At 37.9% G+C, this 21,205-nt stretch overlaps 1 protein-coding gene across 4 annotated transcripts; it reads left to right on the top strand.

Moving 5' to 3' along the window:
* Positions 1-523: 523 nt before the first annotated feature.
* ANAPC4 (anaphase promoting complex subunit 4) lies at positions 524-20,777 on the top strand. 4 transcript variants are annotated; one of them, XM_026120484.2, is made up of 28 exons: positions 526-753; positions 1,303-1,408; positions 2,520-2,652; positions 3,938-4,012; positions 4,143-4,169; positions 4,267-4,311; positions 6,092-6,176; positions 6,576-6,686; positions 7,230-7,313; positions 7,535-7,621; positions 8,351-8,415; positions 8,517-8,559; positions 8,658-8,734; positions 9,197-9,297; positions 9,387-9,438; positions 9,732-9,787; positions 10,981-11,027; positions 12,250-12,306; positions 12,477-12,533; positions 13,073-13,166; positions 14,966-15,063; positions 15,565-15,626; positions 15,708-15,746; positions 15,834-15,935; positions 17,056-17,133; positions 17,863-18,033; positions 19,273-19,396; positions 19,825-20,777. In XM_026120484.2, the coding sequence occupies exons 1-28, from the start codon at positions 646-648 to the stop codon at positions 20,038-20,040; spliced, it is 2,400 nt and encodes a 799-aa protein (XP_025976269.2). In that variant the 5' UTR covers positions 526-645; the 3' UTR covers positions 20,041-20,777. The 4 variants fall into 4 exon arrangements, with proteins under 4 accessions (XP_064367413.1, XP_025976270.2, XP_025976269.2 ...); XM_026120483.2 differs by having other exon boundaries at positions 10,981-11,030; XM_064511343.1 differs by lacking the exons at positions 19,273-19,396; positions 19,825-20,777 and adding an exon at positions 18,659-19,048 and having other exon boundaries at positions 524-753; positions 10,981-11,030.
* The last annotated feature ends 428 nt before the right edge of the window (positions 20,778-21,205 follow it).

Below are 21,205 nucleotides of genomic sequence, written 5' to 3'. Positions count from 1 at the left end.
AAAGAGGAATATTGCAGAGAGGTCAGAAATACTAAACTGGGTACCAGACAGTGGATGCTGGGGTTTGGTAGTTGGTACGGGGGAATTTGGGGCGAGGGAGCAAGCGAGGGTGGGTGATGGAAAGGCGCAAATTCTTAACGCTCCTTCTCAGGGTCACTTCTGTGCTTCTCGGGGCACCGTTCTGGTTTGGGGTTTTCTCTTCAAATGCTTATAGTGGAAAAAAGTCTGAGGAAAGAAATGGGAAGTACTCCAGGTGCTTAGGAAGCAGAACAAAAGGACCTGTAAGTATGCTTTATTTTTAAAGTAGCTTTACGATTTAAATTTTTTTAACGATTAAAACCCGTTAGCTTTACCATCTGGGGCTGGGCACCGCTGACGCCGAGGGCAGCTCTGTGGTACAGACGAAAGCCGACAGCCTGCAGCTGCAGCGCGTTCCCGGGCGCTGGCGGAAAACGGGAAACCGGGCCCGGGCCTGCAGTGCCGGCACCGGCCGCCCGCGCCGCCCGCGCGGGGCCGCGGAGCACCGCCTCCGGAAGCCGCGCGCGGGGGGCGGGCGGCGGGCGGCGGGGCCGGGGGCGCGCGGGGAGGAGGCCGCGAGAGCGGGGCCCGGGCGCGGGCAGCCGCCGTGAGCGGCGCGGCGGCGCCATGCCGGCCTTCCGGCAGGTCGGGGAGAAGCAGCTGCCGCAGGAGGTCATCTTCATGGCCTGGTCCCCCAAGCGCGACCTCATCGCCCTGGCCAACCGCGCGGGCGAGGTGAGGGCGCCGGGGCCTCTCCGGCAGCCGGGGCCGCCGGCGGGAGGAGCTGCCGTCTGGCGTCGCCGTGGGCGCAGCTCGTGCGGCCTGCGCACCGGTCCTGCGGGCTGAGCCGGCGCGTTTTGGCCAGACGTCGTAGTGCTCGTTGTTCCTCGCCTTCTTTTAAATTACCGGGCGGTGAGACTCCGGTGCCCCTATCTGCGCAGTGTAGAAGTGCCCCTTTTTCAGTTACATCAGTTTTCCAGTATTTTTTTTTTCACAACTGCTGTTGTGATCGAGCCTGGAGACAAGCTGTTTCAGGCCACCCTGGCTGAGAGGCCGAGGTAGCCCCTGCTGCTTACAGGCTTCTGGCTGTGCAGGGCACAATTTTTATTTTTTGCTGCATAGTGAGCAGTATACTGTAAAAAGACATAGGAATGAATCATCTCCTAGAGAAGATGACACTTGAGATGTAGGACTTACTAAAGAAAAGTAAAGTTTTTCATCTTGAATTGATTTACAAGCTAGTATTAATGGGTTTTTTTAATCTTGCACTTGTTTGCTTTTCAGGTTTTACTTCATCGCCTTGCAAACTTCCAGCGAGTTTGGAGTTTGCCTCCAAATGAAAACACAGGAAAAGAAGTGACTGCTCTTGCTTGGAGACCAGATGGCAAAAGTAATGTGAAGTATATGAAGTGACATGTTGCAATAAGAAACCTGTTGGAAATAAGTGCAAGTTGTGGTGATGATAACTCTCATCTCTGAAGGAGATCTTCAAGTAAACTGTATTTAAAGGATGGCTTAATTTTATGTAGGTTTATTTAAAGTTATAGGGAAGGATACACTGTTGAAGGCAACTGCAAGAAAGATTTGCAAAGTGAATTATGTCCAAGAATATTGCTTTCCAAAGTATAGCAAAGCTTCCAATTCGTAAGTAAGCAGAATATTTTCATGTGAACTACAAAATTCATTGGGAGAATAGAAAAGGATCAGGACAGACTGAATAGCTAGGTTTCTTTAGGATAGGCTAAATTTTAGAGGTGAAAATTGTTCTCTAATATTATGTCAGAGAAGGAAGAAGAGCCCTTTCCTTGATAGAATAAGGTCTGTCGAGACAGTAATGTCTTATCAATAGAGATAATGGTGAAATTAGTAGCTTAACAAGTATATGTTGGAAATCAGGTTTTTTTGGGGGGGGCCTATTAGAAGGGTGAGAATGGGAACAATATTCTGACATGAGAGATGGGTAAAAACTGCCTATTTAGTTTTATGTTGGAGTTTAAGAAACTTCTTTTTTTGAAGCTGGTTGCCTGTGATTACAAGGAAGTAGATGCAGTAGTGGATGCCTGCCATATGTTTTTGTAGATAAATAAAGCTAAAAAAGGTGGTGATGCTAATCTTAAATTGTACTTTGTTATAGTAAAATGAAAACTTGTGTCTTTAAATATATTTTAGCCTCAAGTTTGCAGAAACTGGTGCCTTTGCTTTATCAGAGCTATAGTTAGAAGTGTGTACTTCAGTTCAACATGCAGATAAATAATTGTGGGATCAGATTTTTGATTTAAATATGTTACTTAAAAATAAGATAGGAGTTCAAACCTTCATTCTGGTAAGCAGGTTTTAAGTGAGAGTTTGGAAGCACAGTAAATAAAAGGCAAGGAGACTACTAGGCCTAACTATTGTGTCTAGTAGTAGGCTTTGAAGGAACATTGCTTTCTAGTCCAGCATAAAGTAAATACAAAGTTTTGCGTGTTTGTTATTTATATATTATACTTTTCCTTCTCTAGTTTTGGCTTTTGGCCTTACTGATACCAAGCGAATTATTCTGTGTGATGTGGAAAAACCTGAAAGCTTGCACTCCTTCTCTGTGGACTCTTCTATTACCTACATGCAATGGATGGAAGTAACTGAAGAAAGCAGGTAGGTCTGAAAAACTCTACAGGTAAAGATAGGCCATGTAGTACTATTTTTACTAATAATTTATAGTTAGTATATTACAAGTAGTTAAAATAATACAACGTTATATAGCTGTATCTTTTTATCACCTCTTTGTTAAAATTTTCCTTTTTGTTAGAATTGACATTTTTATATGCTTATTTGTAGTGCTGAAGTCTTAGTCTTGTGGTTCTTTTAGATTATAGGGAAATATTTCAGCAAGACCTTGAGCACCCACCTATTAATAGTTTGCTTAATCTAGTGGTAACTTGAGGTATTGTTGTACAGTCTGCCTTCTGATCCAGTTTACTTTGATATGAACTAATGTGTTATTATTACAATTAGTTTAATAAATTGTTGTTATATTCATCTGTTCTGCCAGCCAGGGAGAGTATTATTGAATCTTACTTTATTTGTGTTTTCAGTGCTTTGGTAGGGTGTTTACTCCTTTCTGAGTGTGCCTTTGTTATTACATCCTGACCTACTGGCAGTTCTGTCCTGGGTGCAGTTGCTGCAGGATGTCAGAGTGCTACTAGTGACTGTGAATGTGTGTCGTTACGCAATTCTCAGTAGCACTCGTGAGCTCTAGGGCACCGTGGTCCCCGTTTCTGTCATCTGACAGAACTCTCTGATATATACCTTACTGCAGTGCAAGGCAATAATTAAACATTTATTTTAAAAAGTGAGGGGGGTTGGGGTCTGACTTGGGGATTCTCTCCTCCTTAAAGTACAAATCTAAAAATAGTAAGAACAGAAATGTATCTTATATCGGTCTAGCATTTTTCTCTTCATGGGGATAGATTTATCTCCTTATAGGGAGCCTCATCCTTCCAGCATGTCTAAGCTGCGGTGTTAAGTACCAGGCTTTAGTCTTCCTCATACTGTAACATATGTCTTTAAATTGAATGTTTTTTTGAGGTGCAGGTACAGTAGGGACAGAGTTCTGTTTAAAAAGAGACCCTCAGTCATATCTGCATTACGGATAATTTATGGAGGATTTGGTGGCAAGCTACTGAGCCAACAAAGAAAAACTGTATATTCTCATTTGGTGAAAATAAAACTAGATTACCAGACTCTTTTTATTAATATGTTCTTTTTATAAATTAAATTATTAAAGGGTACATAAGGGATTAGCCTCTGAGATTTGCAACTCTTCAACATATTGTGACCATTTGAGTCTCTGCTGTAAGTTTGAGGGTAGAAATAAATGCTTTTTTTTCCGCCTTTTTTGTAACTTTGATAGTAAAAAGCAATCATACTTCTTTTTCAGTGTTCTCACTTCCTTTTACAATGCTGAGGATGAGTCAAATCTCCTTTTGCCTAAGTTACCTGCACTACCAAAAAAGTAAGCATTATACTACGAAGATCTAATTTGTCATGTTGTCATTCTTTTAGTTATTAATCTTTAACACTGTACAGATGTTTTGGATTACATGTGTGTTCATTGTTACTGAGAATAATTATTTTATTTTCAGTTACAGCACCACTGCAAAAATCTTCAGGTGAGAAAGTGTGATTTTATATCTCTCTCTGGTTTTTTTTGCTTTCTGTTATTGAGACAAGCTACATAAACCCCAATCATATTTTTTTTGTTTTTAGTGAAGAAAAGTCAGATGAAATTATGAAGCTTCTGGGTGATGTAAGGTAAATTCTGGAGGTTTCTTTTTTTTTAATGGTAAAACGATGGATAGTTTTGCTCTTGAGTTATTAATAACCTGTTTTTCATGGTTCTGGAGAAAGGATGTGGAATGCCTCCTATTTTCGTGTAGAAAGATGAAGTCAAAAGAAAATATTAAAAAAAAAAGGCTTCATCAGTTTCCACTTTTTTTTCCCTCTCCGTTTAGAAGGATTGTCTGGCACACTATCAGCAACTGCTGTTGCTGCCGTAAATGCTTTTCTTTAGAAAAAGATTTCTTGGTCTGTATTTGAAGGGAATGTTGTATGTGTTACTTAAGCTGGTCTTGGAAACATTGTGAATTCTTGTTATTCCAGACAGGGACTTTCTGTGGGTTTGCATGAGTGTGACAAAGCTAAACTTGACACAAAACCTGAAATTGGCTGTATTAAGGTTACTTTAAAATAATTAAGGATTTTTCACTAGGGAACACATGAGGAGCAGTTGGATGAGGTTTAGTTTAGCTGTCGGAGACTGGCTTTGCTAAGCAGTTGTCATGCAACCTAGAGGAAGGCACTTAACTTCTGTTTGTTTTTCCATTTGCTTTCTTTTACTGTCCCTTGTAGATCTGCCACTGAGAATCATACTCCTTGTTTCAAAATCTGCTTCTCTATATTGTCACCAGTTAGTCCTTTTTAAGACTTGATATCTCTTCTTATAGTAGGACTAGGAAAAAAGATAGGGCAGCTGTGTGTGTATTTGTTTTAGGAGCTTTCCTGATTCTGTGCTCTTTCAGCCATCCGATTAAACAAACCAAAAGCTTTCCAGATACTGCTTTGCTAAGTTCTATATTGGCTTTAATGGAAACATTCTCTTTTCACATACAGTTACCTGTGTAATAGGCAGAAATTGCCATTAATTTTCTGATGTTTATACGGGGATGTGTAAAACATTGGCATTTCTTTTATGTTGGAGAGTGTTGCTCTTCACTGTAATGCAAGCAAATATGTGTAGTTGAAGATGTATTGGCGTAAGACAGGAATAGACAACCTCCCTGTCCAAAGTTTCATGTTTTAAATGTAGAAACAAAGGGAGAGGACACAGAGAAGCTTTTTTCCCAGTTACTGTAGCAAGTCAGCTTTTAAGAAGTGAGCAAAACACAGATCTGTCTATCCCAGGTCCTATTCATTGTTTCTGTCTCTAATGCTGTTGTTATCTGTGACATCTGTTTTAGCTGCTACATCCCTTTTAAATGTTACTGGCTTTGAGGCTGAGCTGAGGAGTGCCACGGAGTGACTGCCACAAACTCATTCTGCATGTAATTAGGATAGAATCTGTAGCACACAAAAGCAGCTTCGTAAGAATGCTTTGTGGTCTGCATTGGAAAGTGGACTGTTGCTAGAAACTGTTACTTTTTCCTTCTGTAAGGACTAAAGTTAGTGAAGAAGGACTTTTGTGCCTAAATGTTGTCTGTTATTTTTTCCCCATTCTGTCTGTTCATTTAATAACTGATAATGCTTTCTGTATATCTTAGAGGCAGGTTGTATTAAGGAAATCCAAGCTAGTAATTGTTGGTAGTTCTTAAATTTCTTAGATCATAGACAGTTCAGTATTTCTTTCCGTTTCAGTGATTCATTAGGGTATCTTTGCTAACGGGCTTGCATTTTAAATATTAAGGATTATATTTGTATGCATTAGAAACTGACAGGCAGGTGTGACTTCTGATAGGCCAGAGAGAAGTTGGCAATTTCTTTTCTTTTTTTTTTTTTTTTGGTATGCTCATCAGCACATGTTCTTCTCTTTTTATAGGCTGAACGCTCTTGTTCTTGGTGGCAGCTCAGGATTTATTGAGATTTATGCTTACGGAATGTTCAAAATTGCTATGGTACCTGGGGTACGTTCATTTTCTTCCCATGGATTTTTCTTCAAAATATACCAAAGTACAGCTGGATTGAATAAAACAATAGATGTATGCTTACAAATAAGTGAAACTGGATTGTTGAAGTTTCAAGAAAGGAATGCTTGTTTGTCTTGGTTTGTTTGTTTGTTTATTGTTTCGCACACTCCAACTCCAACTGGATGGCTTAAGGTCTTGTTTCAAATGAAACAAACTAATTTAGCACTAACCCATAGTAACAAGGGTGCTTTAGTTTCTGAACAGTAGTGGAAAATTTCATTTTGATTTTTACATGTAATTGAATGCAGCTGCCCATATAGGTGAATATGCTAGTGCAGTAAATACATCATTGAGAAAATGCAGTATTTCATTAACTTTTAAACTTGAATCCTTCAGGTGCCAGGTTCTTGTCGTGGCTTATGTTTGTCTAGTGATTTGAAGTCACTATCAGTTATTACAGAGATACAAGACTCTCCAGACAGTGAAGCAGAGATGACATATTTTCAGGCAAGTAAAATAAGTTTAAAATGTTCTTTAAGAGTAAAAAAGCTGTAGTTTAGTTACTTGAAAGTAACTTTACTGTTTTTCCCATTATTTGCAGGATAACAACAAACTACTATTTTCAGTCTTTCTAATATTCACCTTAATTTAGCTTTTGGGTTTATCATATTAACTTGTAGTCTCCCTGATGAGACTGATGGAGACAAAATTCTAAGGCATTCTTTTAAAATATTACTATAAATATAACATTAATTTATTCAATTATATTTGTGTTTATTCAGATTTTCTTCATTCTGCACACAGCCATTCTTAAGACTATTACTGTTAGGATTCCAAAATGAAGAATCTTTATGAGGAGTTTTTGTAGATGTATCAAAATATTTGTGCTCCTTTGACTTAGAATGTATTTCCCTCTTAAAATCAACTTCAAGGAAATGAGAAAAGACGGCTTTTTGTGGGTTCCTCCACATCTGTCTTTCCATTTCTGTAGTCTAAAATTTCTTCAGAGACAAATCATCTGTTAACTATTATTTGTTTTATTTGTTATAGCTGGACACTAGTCTCTTATCAAGTTACTTACCTGAGGTAACTCGAATGGCCCGGAAATTTACTCACATTTCAACTCTGTTACAGGTACAATTTTGTTTTGACATCTTTTTTATATCGCAGTTCTTACAGGCTTCGGTATTCTTGATGCAAATAAAATAAACGTTATCTAGTAGGGAACTTAAGTTGGTTTTAAGTTAGTGTAGAACTCTGACTTGGAAATTTGATAATACATATAGTGTATCTTCTCGAATATGTATTGAAGCTGGGGGGGAGTAATAACACTAATGTTTGTATCTGTATTACAGTATATAAAGTTATCATTGACATGCATGTGTGAAGCTTGGGAAGAAATATTGATGCAGATGGACTCACGGCTAACAAAGTTTGTACAGGTATTGTAGAAATACACTCTTTGCAGTAGTTCTGTTGTTGCTGTTAACATATTTCATATCTTAATGCTTTGTTTAAGTTTAATGCCTCCAAATAACAATCTCTAAGTTCAGAGGCAACCCAGAAGCTATTGCATATCAAGTGCTTTGAAGCTGAAGATACCTGAGTATAATAAAGCATGGTCGTGTTGTGATATTCGTGTATTTTATTTATTCCAGTTTTTCAAAAGTTTTTCAAAAATGATAGTTTCCAGCTTGCACAGTTATTGTTCAGTTGTTTTCTATTTAAGGTTGTGTTCTTTGTAGTTCAGCCACTGATAGGCTGGCTACTATAAATATTGAGTGGCAGTCTACCAGCACTTGCAGCCTGGTTCAATAGAGCATGTGTAACAGAGTCATGATTAAGATGATACTGGATTGGCTTACATTTTGTGATCATCGATCATGGTTAGAAGTTAATTTGAACTAATAATATATATATATATATTTTTAACATAGATTCTTCGTGATGGTAAACTGCTTAGAATTTTTACTAGGGAATACAATTGAAAATAACTTTTAAATTACTTGACTCTTAGTCTTTGAGTTTCCAGTGATCAGTAGTCTGATTTCAGCATTCAAGGATATGGTTTTTTTCTTTTCCTATATGCTTTAAATGAGGTATTTGTGAGATTATGTGGTAGACTGAATTTTTTCTCTTTACCAATCTATTTCAATCATTTTGACTGGCAGGAAAAGAATACAACCACTTCTGTTCAGGATGAGTTTATGCAGCTGTTGTTATGGGGCAAAGCAAGGTAGTTACTGTTGTTTTATCTGAGCATGCGTTTGCATTTGAAATTGAAATACAAAATGAAAGCAATGTTTGGTTCTCTTCTCCCCTCCAACTCCCCCTTAGTCTGGAACTTCAGGCTCTATTAATGAACCAGCTGACAGTAAAGGTATGTTAATGTTTTTGAAATCTTTAAATCATGTATTTCAGTATCTTTTAATAAATATTCTGTTATATTAACATATGTTAACATTTCTTTTTTAATAGGGTTTAAAAAAACTTGGTCAGTCCATAGAGTCTTCCTACTCCAGTATACAAAAGTTGGTCATAAGTCATTTGCAGAGGTAGGTTGCAAGATATCCAATGGATTAGAAATAAATTGGCATATTACGTGCTTGACTGAAAGAATTTATGCTATATCAGTGGTTCTGTGTATGTAGGTGTGTTGACGTGGAGACTGTGGTGATGCAAAATGTGCTGATTTGATTTTGGATGCTGGAGAAGTATAAGAATTATACAAGAACATACTTTGAGCGATCTCTGTGAAATACCAACTGTATATCAGGGACTAGTGTTTATATAGATACATGCAAAACATTCTCATCAGCTTTAGGTGGTGGTTAAAATCATTAGGGCAATGTTTGCTTTTATGTAAAGTAATATTTTCTCATCCTTAAATTGCTTTTATATGCCAGACCACCTTATAAAGCTTCCCACTTCACCCATTTAATAAAAATGTAGTGTGCAATGAAGTAATGAGTTTCCAAAGGGTTGACTAAAAGATCTTCTTTGCCCTGCCTTTCTAGTGGCTCTGAGGCATTGTTATACCACTTGAGTGAATTGAAAGGAATGGCTTTATGGAAACAAAAATATGAGTCTCTGGGATTAGATGCATCTGGAATTGAAGGTAGAGTAATGTGTGTGTGTACACGCGCTGTTTACCCACTATGATTTTGCTTCCGAAAGCTTAATAATAATGGTTTGCTCTCTTTGTAGATGCTATTACTGCTGTTGGTTCTTTCATCCTGAAAGCAAATGAGCTGCTTCAGTAAGTATACTGCCTGGAGAATTTAAAAAAGAAAAGAAAAAAAAAAAGCCTATTAAGTCATGTATCTATGGGGAAGCATGTGGCTGGGAGAAGAGGAAGAGGGGAGAGCAAATCTTGTCTCACTGCATCTCATAGAATCACACCGTAAGAATAGTCCTACTGCGAAGGATGCATTAAGCATTTTCTAAAAATTCCTAACGCTTGTAGGTCTGTCTCTAATAAAGGTGGAACTTAAACCTAGGGCATCTTGTGACATATAGATCAGGTAGTTTCTTTTTTTGTTTCTTGTATAGGGTTATCGACAGTAGTATGAAAAACTTCAAAGCGTTTTTTCGATGGCTGTATGTTGGTAAGCTTTATTACACAGTAAGCATACAGTATCTGTTCTGTATTGTAAACCTTGAAAGTTGACAAGTAATTAAGCCAATTTGAGGCATAACTGTCTATTTATTATTATCATAGAAAATTCCTGGACATATAAAAGGTTATGTTTGGAGCGAGAATGGTTTTAAATTTATGATCTATATGTTAAATATTGATAGGTCTTAATTAAATTTATGTACACAGAGTTCAGAATACATGTAGGTATTTTATACCCGTATCTTGTAGTATGTTACTCCAAACTGTTTTCTGCTTCGTGACCAATTTGCTGGTCTTGAATAGGAGAAATGAAAAGACTGCGGTTTACACAAATTTTGAAGTATGGTCTAACTGGTCTTTACTCTGCCTCTTACTGTTGTTTACTGTTTACTCTTGCTGTTTTTTCCCACGAACACCTAATTAGCAGTTAACTTATGCAAAGGTGTAAACATGCTGTGAATGTTCTGATGCAGTCTTTAGCCACCTCAGATTGTAGCTGAGTAGTTACAGATTAAACATTAGAAGAAGTGGGGAACTTTATATTTTGGCCTTGCTTATTTTTATAAGGTGGTTATGAATATGTTTATCATTTTAATTTGGTTTTTAGAACTATTTTACAAAAACCTAAGCAGTCTTATCAGTCACTGTAAAAGCACCAGAAATGCAGTGTTAGCACCTACAAACTGAAGTATGGTAATTTTAATTTAAAAATTGCAGAAAGCAGAGCCATAAGAGTTCTTGATCATAACATTAACCCTTTAAATAATCACTCTTTGCCTCTATTGAAACTAAACAGAGCTGTGTATCTAAGTCTCATTGATTATAATGACTTTTCTGCACCTCTCTTAACGCATGAATATTGCCATGCACAATATAACAGTGTATTATAGATTTTCATTTTACTGCTCTTAGTAGGAACATAAATCCTTATGAACCCTTTTAATAATAGTTTAATCTCAATCTTGCAGAGGATGGAATGCAGATAGAATGGATAAAAGATAGTTAGTGGGGCAGGTGAGCCTTAATTTCAGTCTCAATTTGTAATCCTTCATTCTAGACTCTTGTTTCTGCAAAATAAATCTTTCCTGTGTTATCAGCAGTGTCTTATTACACAGCCATGGAAAATTGAGACTATTAGGAAAAAAACCTATTAATGAAGTAAGAATATCATTTTTCCCTCAGCCATGTTGAGAATGTCAGAAGATCATGTGCTTCCAGAGCTGAACAAGGTAGTAGTAACATTGCTAATATATAGTGATATATTTTTATATTCTACTGGACTTGGAGGGCAGGATTAAAAGCTTATTTTTGATTCCAAAACTTAAACAATAATGTCCATATTGTTTCTTTGAGAAAGTTGATGGCCTTAGATTCATACTAATGCACTGTTTCACATGTATTACTTTTTCTGTTTTCTTTGTTAATACTACTCTTTTTAGAAAGCATGTATGTGAATGTGTGACAGCTGTGAAATACTTACATAGTGGCTCTTTATATGCCCTAAATGACCTCTCTTTTGTTCCATCTTTTAAAATGTCAAGGCCCCAGATGGGGAGCCTGTTTTTAGCGCTTTCTCCTCCAACAATTGCCTTGCTTCCTCTGACCCAAGTCAGTGTTGCTGCTTTTGCATGTTGCTTCTTACAGCAGTCCCACCATGTATCAGAACAGATTGCTCATTTCAAAGCTGCATCTTGCACCTTCTAATCTTTCAGGGATTTCATTCCTTCTCCTTGTCCCTAAGCTCCCTCCTCTTCCCCCAAATGGAGTGAAATCATTGCCACACTGAAGTTAACAGTAATGGGTTTTTAATATCTTTTCCAATGACCTGGAAGGGGAGATGGAATACACTTGCATCATATTTGCAGACAACAGCAAACTGGGAGATGCAACTGATACACTCAAGGGCAGAGCTGCCATCCACAGTGACCTAGGCAGCTTGGAGGAATGGGCTGACAGGAACCTGCTGAAATTCAGCAAGGACAAATACCAAGTTCTGTCCCAGGAAGGAGGGAAGGAGCCCCTGCAATGACGCAGGCTGGGACCTGACTGGTTGAGGAGCAGCTCTACTGAAAAGGACTTGGGGATGTTGGTGGACAGCAAGCTGGGCAAGAGCCAGCAGTGTGCCCTTGTGGCAAAGAAGGCCAATAGACCCCTAGACTGCACTAACAGGAGCAGGGCCCATAGATTGAGGGGATTATCCTCCTTTACTCAGCACTCGTTAGATCACATCTAGAATATTTTGTCCAGTTTGGGGCCTCCCAGTACAAGACAGACATGAATGAACTAGAGCAGGTTCAGTAGAGGGCCATCAAGATAGTCAGGGGGCTGGAGCACTTGCCCTGTGAGGAGAGGCTGAGGGAGCTGGGCTTGTTTGGCCTGGAGAACATGCATTCCATGCTGTTTGAACTTTCTTATCCTTTGGTTTTCTCATCTGTTTTTTTTTTCTTATAGATGACTCAAAAAGATATCACGTTTGTTGCTGATTTTCTTACCGAACACTTCAATGAGGTAAGCTGTATTGGTTTGCTGAGTACCAAGTACAGCATCTGACTGTATTTTTGCTGCTGCTGATTGAACCTGGAAAACCTTAGGGAAGATAATTGAATCTCCTTTTATGTACGGTACTTGTTATTGAACTTTGGGTTTAAATTTTGTTTTTGTTTGTGTTTATTTTTCAGGCACCAGAGCTCTATAATCGTAAAGGAAAATACTTCAACGTGGAGAGAGTTGGCCAGGTAAAGAACTAGGGAATAAACGGAAAAGAGAATAAGTGCAAAAATCCTTAAATGAAAAAATTTTTAAAGCTGTGCCCACTTTTCTCTCTCCCTTTTGCTGTGTGTTGCACATTCCAGCAATGATAGAGGAGAGTATTAATTATTTTCCACTATTAATAAGAAAAGGAGCGTTTAAAACACATTTTGTAATTTTACCTTATGTATGCTGTGTTTTAAGAAGGGGGTGAAATTATTTTGCAACTAACAAAATTAGTGTAAAACTGAAATCTGCTTGTTGTTTTTATGCCATTAATCACTGGATTTCAAAACATTTGCATTCAAACTTCATTTTAAGATCGGTTTTACATGGAAATATCACTATATACAACAATTTATTTTCTTACTAGTTTCTAGAAGAGGTGGAGGATTTAATATTAAGAATAGGACATGTTATATTAAGGGGAAATGTTTAACAGACTTGTGAGGGACAGTGTTGGGGGTGAGTTCTGATGTCCCTTATTCTTAAATAGTGATCTTATGAATGTCTGTTTCTTTTCTAGTACTTGAAAGATGAAGATGATGACCTTGTATCACCACCTAATACGGAGGGAAATCAGTGGTTTAACTTTCTTAAAAATAGTACTCATCTTAAAGGTAACCTGTGCTTTTTACAGTGAATCAAAGAAACATGTAGACTTTAACAAATTTAGAAGAATAATCTGTTTTTCACACTTATGGGTTATTTCTACAGTGTTGGTTATGGGTCTTTATCTGAGTAGTATAAAATAAATGGGTCTTGTTATTTTACAGAGTTTTCACGTAGCTGCTTGTTCAGTCAGTTACCATTTTCTGGATATTAGGAGTAGTCCTGCTTTTTAAGAACAAGTATCAGAAATGTTGGTTTTGAAGGAATCCCAGGAAGATGCCTGTTTAAGAGGCTTTGATTCCACTCTAAGGAAGTAATAAGTACACTTGGGTCATAGCTCGGGGAAGCTTCCTAATTTGTTCTCTTTGATTGGGAGTCTTTAAGATTTTACAATGCTCCTGCACTGTTTTGTTTAATTAGTGTTGAAAAGGAAGTAAGAGACAATAACAAACTGATGCTGAGAATGATTCTTCTTTTAACCATAGAAACTACAGACTACAAAACTTCTACAGTGTGAGCTGTCTTGTTATTACAAGAGAGAATTTGCCATGACTGCCTTTTTCTGTCTGTTAACAATAAAATAAAAAGAGGGGAAGCTGTTGCACTTTCTTCTGTTTGGCAAAGCAGTCTCTAGAAAATGTTTTTTAAGCATACTTTTAAAATACTTTTGATACTTTAGATCATTGAATATATGTAGACTATTTGACTAGGCACTTCTGTTACCATGCAAGATCCATGATTGTTTGTAGAGAGACTGCTATAAATGTTTTTGTTGATATTAATTTGGTAATTATTGAGATGTTTGTTTGTCTTGTTCTCTCCTTAGAACTGTAAGGTTTATAGAGCTAGGAATGTTACATGTGCTTCTGTGGTTGACACTTTTACTACCCTCCTTTAGTGTTCCGTATTGCTTTGCTGATTGACTTAATTTTTTGTAGTTTTTCCAGCTAAATATTGGAAAGAAACAGATTAGGTATATAAAATAAGTAGTAAGATTTATCTTAAAAGCTGAAGATATTCTTACAATGTAATTTCCTTCACAAGAAGGAATGAATCCTGTTGAACCCAAAATACAGCTACTATAAAAAGTATGGAAATTGTTTTTCTAAAACAAGATATTTCATGACAACTGTATTTCTAGCTCTTGACTAACTGCAGCTCCCTGTTTTTATAATTTTGAATGGGCAATGAAGGAATGCTGAAGGGACAAGCAGGCCTCCATTGTTCATTTGCCTCATTTCATACTGTATTACAGTTAGTTACCTGAGTTTGAATTTATAATCAAGGAATAATAAAAGGATCTGGAGGTCATCTAATCCAACCTTCTGTTCAAAGCAGGGCTAACTTCAAAGTTAGGCCAGGTTGCTCAAAGCCATGTGCAATCAAGTGCTGAATGCCTGCAAGGATAGAGATCCCGCAGCCTCTCTGGGCACACTGTTACCCAGTGCCTCACCACTCCTTGTGAAAACTTTTTTTCTTTATACCCAATTGGAAATTCCCTCACTGTAGCTTATGACTGTTACCACTTCTCCTCTCACTGTGCACCTTTGTGAAGGATGTTGCTCTGTCTTCAGTAACTCCTCTTTTGGTAGCTGAGGAGACCAGGTGGCTCCCCGTCCTTAGTCCTCTCTTCTCCAGGCTGAACCAACCCTGCCCCTCAACTTCTCCTCATAAAGCATGTACTCCAGCCCCCTGACATCTTAGTGCCCCTCCACTGGACTCACTCCAGTTTGTGAGTTTAGCAGTGTGGTGTATTTTTACAGAGGTACATGTGTCTTAAAATAAACTTTGATTTATCTGTTTACAGAAAGCCCATTGTTGTTTCCCTATTATCCTGAGAAATCACTACATTTTGTCAAAAGACAAATGGAAGACACCATTGATCAATGTTTACAAAAACCAGCTGTAAGTTCGGTCTTTACAAATGATAACTTTATTTTGGGGTAGCGCTCAACTGAAGATACCTAGGGAGACTTAAACTTTAATCTGTGCCTTTGAGTGCCTACACAATATGTGGTAGCACACAGCCTAGCTTCTCCATTGCTGGGTGTCTCAAGCCTTTGGCTAGGGAGAGAGTAGTGGGAGATGATTTGTTTCTCATTTTCTGTCTTTTCTGACATAAATGGAATCTATTTGAGCATTAATTAGCTTGATGTATGCACTATGTATTATATAGCTGTATTAGTTGGCAATATATTAGTCTATATATTCTGAACAAATGCAAAGCAAGTGTATCAAGTGATAGTAGTGTTTGCAGTGGGGGTGTTTATTCCAGCATAAATACTGGTCGATTTCTCCTTCACATGTCCTTGGGTTTTACTTTGCCTTTTCTTTTTTGCCTTAAAAAAGTGTGTAACTGTGAGTAACTTCCTGTATCTTTTGGCTTGTTTTCATTGTGTTTGGTAGGATGTAATTGGAAAGTCAGTGCATCAAGCAGTCTGCATGTCTCTTTACAAAATTTCTCAAAGGTATTTTTTGCATTATTTTTAAAGCTCAGTTGCACAAGATTGTGGTAGTGTTTTATAAACTGATTTTGTTTTCCTTTTCAGTGAAGATTCCACACCGCAGTTATCTAAACTACCATTTCTGTGAGTATGCTGCTATTCTTTATTGCATTTCATTTATCAATTACTGTAATTTGGTCTAACTTTTAATTTCCTCCCCTCACGATATAGGTGGAATGACAAAACCTCCAATATCCATTATGTTCTCTTCACCATGTTAGACAGTTCTGTTTCTAAAATATACATTTTGAGGAGACATACGGATACTTCCAGGTAAAAAATGGGGGGAGGGGAGCACAGTGTTTGTGAGCTTTAGTGCATGCGTGTATAGAGTCAATTACAATTTGATTCTTTCTGTAAAAAAGGATAAGCAGCATGAGCACAATCCCTCTTGGATTGAATCCATAAATGAGGAGGACATTAGGAAGTGTGGTAGGAAAATGCAGTAGGAGTTTGTGTTTTATTAGACTCTGAGAATCTAACCACAAGACCCAAGTTGTTTGTAGGCTTAGGATAAAAAATCAGGCTCCGTTAGTTTTGCTCCTCACAGAATTACTTGCTTGAGTGATAACAAAATGTGTAAGGAACCAAACTTTCAGTGTTGGTTCATCTTCCTGCAAGTATTATTCTTTTGTTAACCCCTAACAGCCTGTAATTTAATGCATTAACGACAAATGGGAGGGTTGACTTGCAGGTGAAACATCTCTTTTGGGTGTAGTTTTGTGCAGTTTCGGGAGTTTCTGCACCCAAGTTGCCGTTTGTCACTGTCTCAGTTGTTCTGATGCAACTGCTTAAGTTGTATTCTGTCAGTGGGATCACTGAAATGTCTTGGGTTTAAAAAACATCAGAAACTCCTCTTCTTTCGGAAAGATGTATTTTATAATCTCCATCACTTCATTTGAGGAGATGATGAGCTGTGATGAGGTAGGAATTTTTAAAGTAGTTTTACTGCTGAAGAAAACATATGGTGAAAGTATTCTATATGTTTTCATTTGAGAGCCTCTGATGACAAAATTACAGCCTCATGGTGTAGTTTCTGTCCGTTTTCTTCCCCCATTAGTATCTAAAACAGTCTGAACTGGTGTTTTCTGTTGACGGGTAATAAGTAACTTAACAGACCTGAGACTAGGACAATTGAGCCAGGAGTTAAGCAGAGAACACAGGTCAGATGCAGTTTCTCATTTGAGCTTATTAGTCACATTTTGCTGGGGGAAGAATAAAACAAAAGGTTTCCTTCCACCAGTTATATTGTTTTGAGATGTAGCCATGTATTGTGTAAAGTCTATAGACAGGCTGCACCATCTCTTTCCATAGCTGCCATCAGAGTTCTTTGGATTTTCTGAGAGTGGAAAAAAAAAATTACCCAGGTAATGAATGATCACTCTCCTTTTAGGTGTGTCAGTAATGGACTTATTGCTGTAGAGTTTGGAAATTTCTTGAACAACAGTATAAATGAAAGCTCAGACTCAAGGTCAGTATGTCTAGTTGATTTTCATTCTACAGTTGCAGCTTGCTGAACTGAAGGCCCTATTTTCTAGTGTTTATTACATGGAGTTAACTTCTCAGGTATTACAGTTTGGCTTTTGTCCTGCAAATTACTGCTTCAGTTGCTGGCCTAGCTTGTAGTCTCTGAGTGAGTCAAGCTATAAGAAAGGGCACAGGTACGTGAAGTTCCAGGATTGTGGGAGCCTTATTTTTCACTTCAACTGAAGGTAAAGAAACTACAGTTTTCTAGTTAAAAACAAAGCTATCTGGAAACAGCTCTTATATCTGTAATGTTGTTAAAGTAAGACAATGAGAGTTGAGATGCCTGAATGAAAGCATACTAGAAGACGTCAGACCAGCTTATCCTTTTAATGTAGAAAGGCCAGATATGGTTGCCCTCTGTGCCTTCAGTTGTGTTTCTAAGTGTTTCTTGGAGTTTGTGTTTACTGCTTTTTAGCATTCTTATTTCTTCCCATTTCAGGTGAAATGTGAAAAGTTTTTGGTCCCTGAAATGTTGCATAGCCCGCAGTGGTTCTGGCTGTCTTTCAGTGTCTTAACTGCAAGACTCAGCTTTTTACCGTTTACAGTAAAGCTCGCTGTTAACTACTCAATATTTTATAACATTAACACTGCACAACCTGAAAATATCAGTTCTGTATTCACTTTTATTCTTTGAAGCTTTCCAAGAAGTAAACACTGTTTTCTTTTCCCATAGGTGCTACAGTTGTTTAGATGCACATTTCTATGATGATGAGACAGTAACTGTAGTTCTGAGGGAGAGTGTGGAACAAGAGGGGAAGGAAAGAATCTTGGCTCAGCTGCCTTTAACTTCAGTGTACACTGATGAGGACCAAGAAAGGGAATTCATCTGGGATTCTGCTAAAAGGTATTTGAAAAACTTTTAATGAGTCTCAAAATGCAGAGTTGAAAAGCAGATTAATCAAATATTTTCATTATATACAGTTACTTGTGCTCTAGGTGTATAAATATTTTAAAGACCAAAACCCTTTTTTGTGCTGTGGGGGTAGGGTGGGATTTTAAATTTCATTGAAGATTCCTGAACGTTTGCTTTCATGGGGTCTTTTTTTGCTTTTTTGAGACAATACTACTGGTGTATTTGAATCTTCTTTAATGAAATGGGAGGGCCAATTCTGAGGACATCCTATAGAAGCAGAAATCTTACTTGTTTTCATAAGAGGATGTTAACTTTTCTGGTCAGAATGCTAAGTTAGTATGTCTTCGGCATATTTGCTCATGTGCCTGTGCCTTCTAATAAAGACACACAGATATTTCTTCCTCATTCTCCTGGTAGTCACACTTACAACTATTGTCAGTTTAGCCTTGGTGCCTTTTTGCTATCTTGGTATATGGTAACATGGAGAGGAGAACATCTGGGGGAAAGTGCACAGAAAAAGAAAATGGCCACTGTAATTCAACCTGTGATTCCGGGCTTTAGTCACTGAGTTTCACTTACTTTTTCTTTTTTTCCATTATATCTCTCTGATGAACAGCTTAAGATATATCTTACCTGAAAATAAAGAGCCATACTGGACCATAAATATTTTTTTTATGTCACAAAGAGATTGTGTATTGAAAACTAAACAGTATTTGAAACAAGTTCAAACTAATTCTGGCCACTGCAATAGACAAGGAGTCCCTTCATACAAAGCCCTTGTGAGTGGGAGTGAATGGGAATGATACATCTGTGAAAGATCATGGAGGCCAAACTTGTGTGTAAGTGGAGGCATTACCTTCAGCACTTTGTCTGAAACTCTTCTTGTAGAGGAGGAGTTTGAAGGAGGCCCAGCCTCATCCTCTTGCTGTAGAGGATGTTTCCTATGAGGGGGGGGAGATCAAACTCTAAACTCCACATTCCCTTTTGTTGCAGCCTTTTACCTCAGTTGAAATGTGCTGTTTCCCCCCCCCCCCCCCCCCCCCCCCCCCCAGCTGGATCCTTTGCTCTAGAATATCTGCAGTAGAGTTATGATGGTTTTAAATGCTTACCTGCTTGTTGTATATGCTATAATAAAACTTAGACCAAAAGAATTAGGCCAACTGATTTTTTTTTAGTACTAGAGCCGTTTCCAATGCACTAGTTTTGTGCTTCTATTCTTGTTATGTCCAGGCTGGATGAGCAAAGTGGTGAGATATCCACACGGACAGTCTTTCTGGAGAATCAGTGGAGAGTGCTGGAGAATATGAAAGCTCAGTATGTTGCTGTAAATGGTATTAGAAAAGTTTCCTGTGTGGTAAGTACAGTATCTGTCAACAAGCCTGTGAATAATTAAAAGAAATACTCTCTCCAACCATAGCATGTAATAACCTGTTTCTGTTAATTTAATGAGATTTATCAAGAATGTTTTTTTCAAACAGATTATTTTATCATAATCTATTATCAGTGTGTCAGGATGCAATCATACCTCTCATAACACAAAGTGAAAAACTTTAACCGAAATTAATAGATCTATTTGCATTACTCTTCAACCTGCAGAGCAATAAAACAGTTGCTGATTTTCTTGATATCTCTTTTCAAAGAAAACAAACATTTTGATAAAGGCTATTTTTAAAGCCATTGACCAACATGTAAATTGGTATTGGTTTGGGGTTGTGGGGGTGGGAGAGGTTGGGGGATTTTGTTTGATTGGTTTGTTAATGGAGATTCTTAATATTTCCACAGCTAAGTTCAAATCTCCGTCACGTGAGGGTGTTTGAGATGGATGTAGAAGATGATGGGGAGGCTGAGGAAGAAGAAGAAGAAGAAACAACTCAGATCGCAGCTGGGGAACCTGAAGAGCTGAATCAGTCTGCAGACAACCAAGGCAGTGTGTGTGGTGCATCTGCTGAAGAGCTACCTGGGGAAACTGAAGAACAGGAATCAGGCCTGGATCCTTGACATTAGGCTTTGATACCAGTAAAGGGACAAAGCTGAAATCTAACTTCAGGCCACTTAGATGGTGTATACTGTACATAGCAACATTAATGTGATGTGTGTGTGACAGAATACTGTATGACTCCTCAGCTAAGACCATCTGTGTTCTAGAGTATGTTTATTGTACTTTTGCGGGGGGGAGGCACATTAGCTGATGTGATTTCTTCCAGAGCTTTTGCATTTGCAGTTTTGTGTAGGTGGGGATAAAAGGAAATAACAACAAAAGTTTTCATAGCCAACCTGTTCAGTCCTGAATACTGATCTTAAGATAAAATGAACTTGTATGTGATAACAACAATATCCCATGTTTTAAGGACCAAATTATTTCCCTCTCAGACTTTGTGTTCTAACTAATGAGCGCAAAAGCTTCTTGTGGAGCCAAAATTTAAGTATGTGTATTGCCAGCAATGAGCCTGCAGATCAGCATAAGACTAGTTAGACACCAAAATTCAGCAGTTGTTACTTAAATACATACTTTAAAAACTATTTTTGGTTGCATTGTTGTTCACAGTAACATAATGTTTGTTCAGCCTGTGAAGGTCTTTGGTCCTCAGTGCAACGTTTTTGTGTGTATGTTTTGTCAAATATGTGTGTGTGTCTCAACCTGCCTGTGTTTCCATGAGATTATTCTTGAAAGTCTATCTGTCACTGATATTTTTGTAATGAAAAGTTACAACAGAGAATGTATTTTTCTATACTGATGCGGCACTGTATTCTTCCATAGGCTTTGGTATATTTGTGTTCCTTACTAATACATGTTTTGTCCAGTAAAAGCTGGAAACTATGTTTAGAAACCTAAAATGTTTTCCTGTTGCCTACTAGCTGGCCAAGTGTTAACTGTACCTCAGCTCTTTGAATGAGCAAAGCTGCTAAATGCATGATCTTCCTTCAGGGCAGTGAGTGAACCTTGTATTTGTGAAGAAGCCAGGTTTTACCCTCGTGCTCCATTCTACACTTCAGAAATAATCTTCTGAAATTGCTGTAGCATTGTAGCATTGCAAAAAATCAAGTAGTATACTCATCCTCTTGTTCTTGCTTTGAAATATGCCATTTTTAAGAAACTTTTTAAAAAGGACTTTTAAAGTTTTTGGACTGTTTCTTGGGAGATACCCTTGTAAAAAAGCTGTTT

The sequence above is a fragment of the Dromaius novaehollandiae genome, chromosome 4 (assembly GCF_036370855.1).
Source record: "Dromaius novaehollandiae isolate bDroNov1 chromosome 4, bDroNov1.hap1, whole genome shotgun sequence".
Taxonomy (NCBI): Eukaryota; Metazoa; Chordata; class Aves; order Casuariiformes; family Dromaiidae; genus Dromaius; species Dromaius novaehollandiae.
Note: the sequence above shows the minus strand (reverse complement) of the source record. Positions and strands in the feature narration are given on the sequence as shown.

What these genes read in the sequence shown, in the direction of transcription:
- ANAPC4 (XM_026120483.2), top strand. Translation starts at nt 646, where the DNA reads ATGCCGGCCTTCCGGCAGGTCGGGGAGAAGCAGCTGCCGCAGGAGGTC. An exon ending in AAAGCAAATGAGCTGCTTCA is followed by an intron (nt 9,439 to 9,731) that starts GTAAGTATACTG and finishes TTTCTTGTATAG; the next exon opens with GGTTATCGACAGTAGTATGA. An exon ending in AATGTTTACAAAAACCAGCT is followed by an intron (nt 15,064 to 15,564) that starts GTAAGTTCGGTC and finishes TGTGTTTGGTAG; the next exon opens with GATGTAATTGGAAAGTCAGT.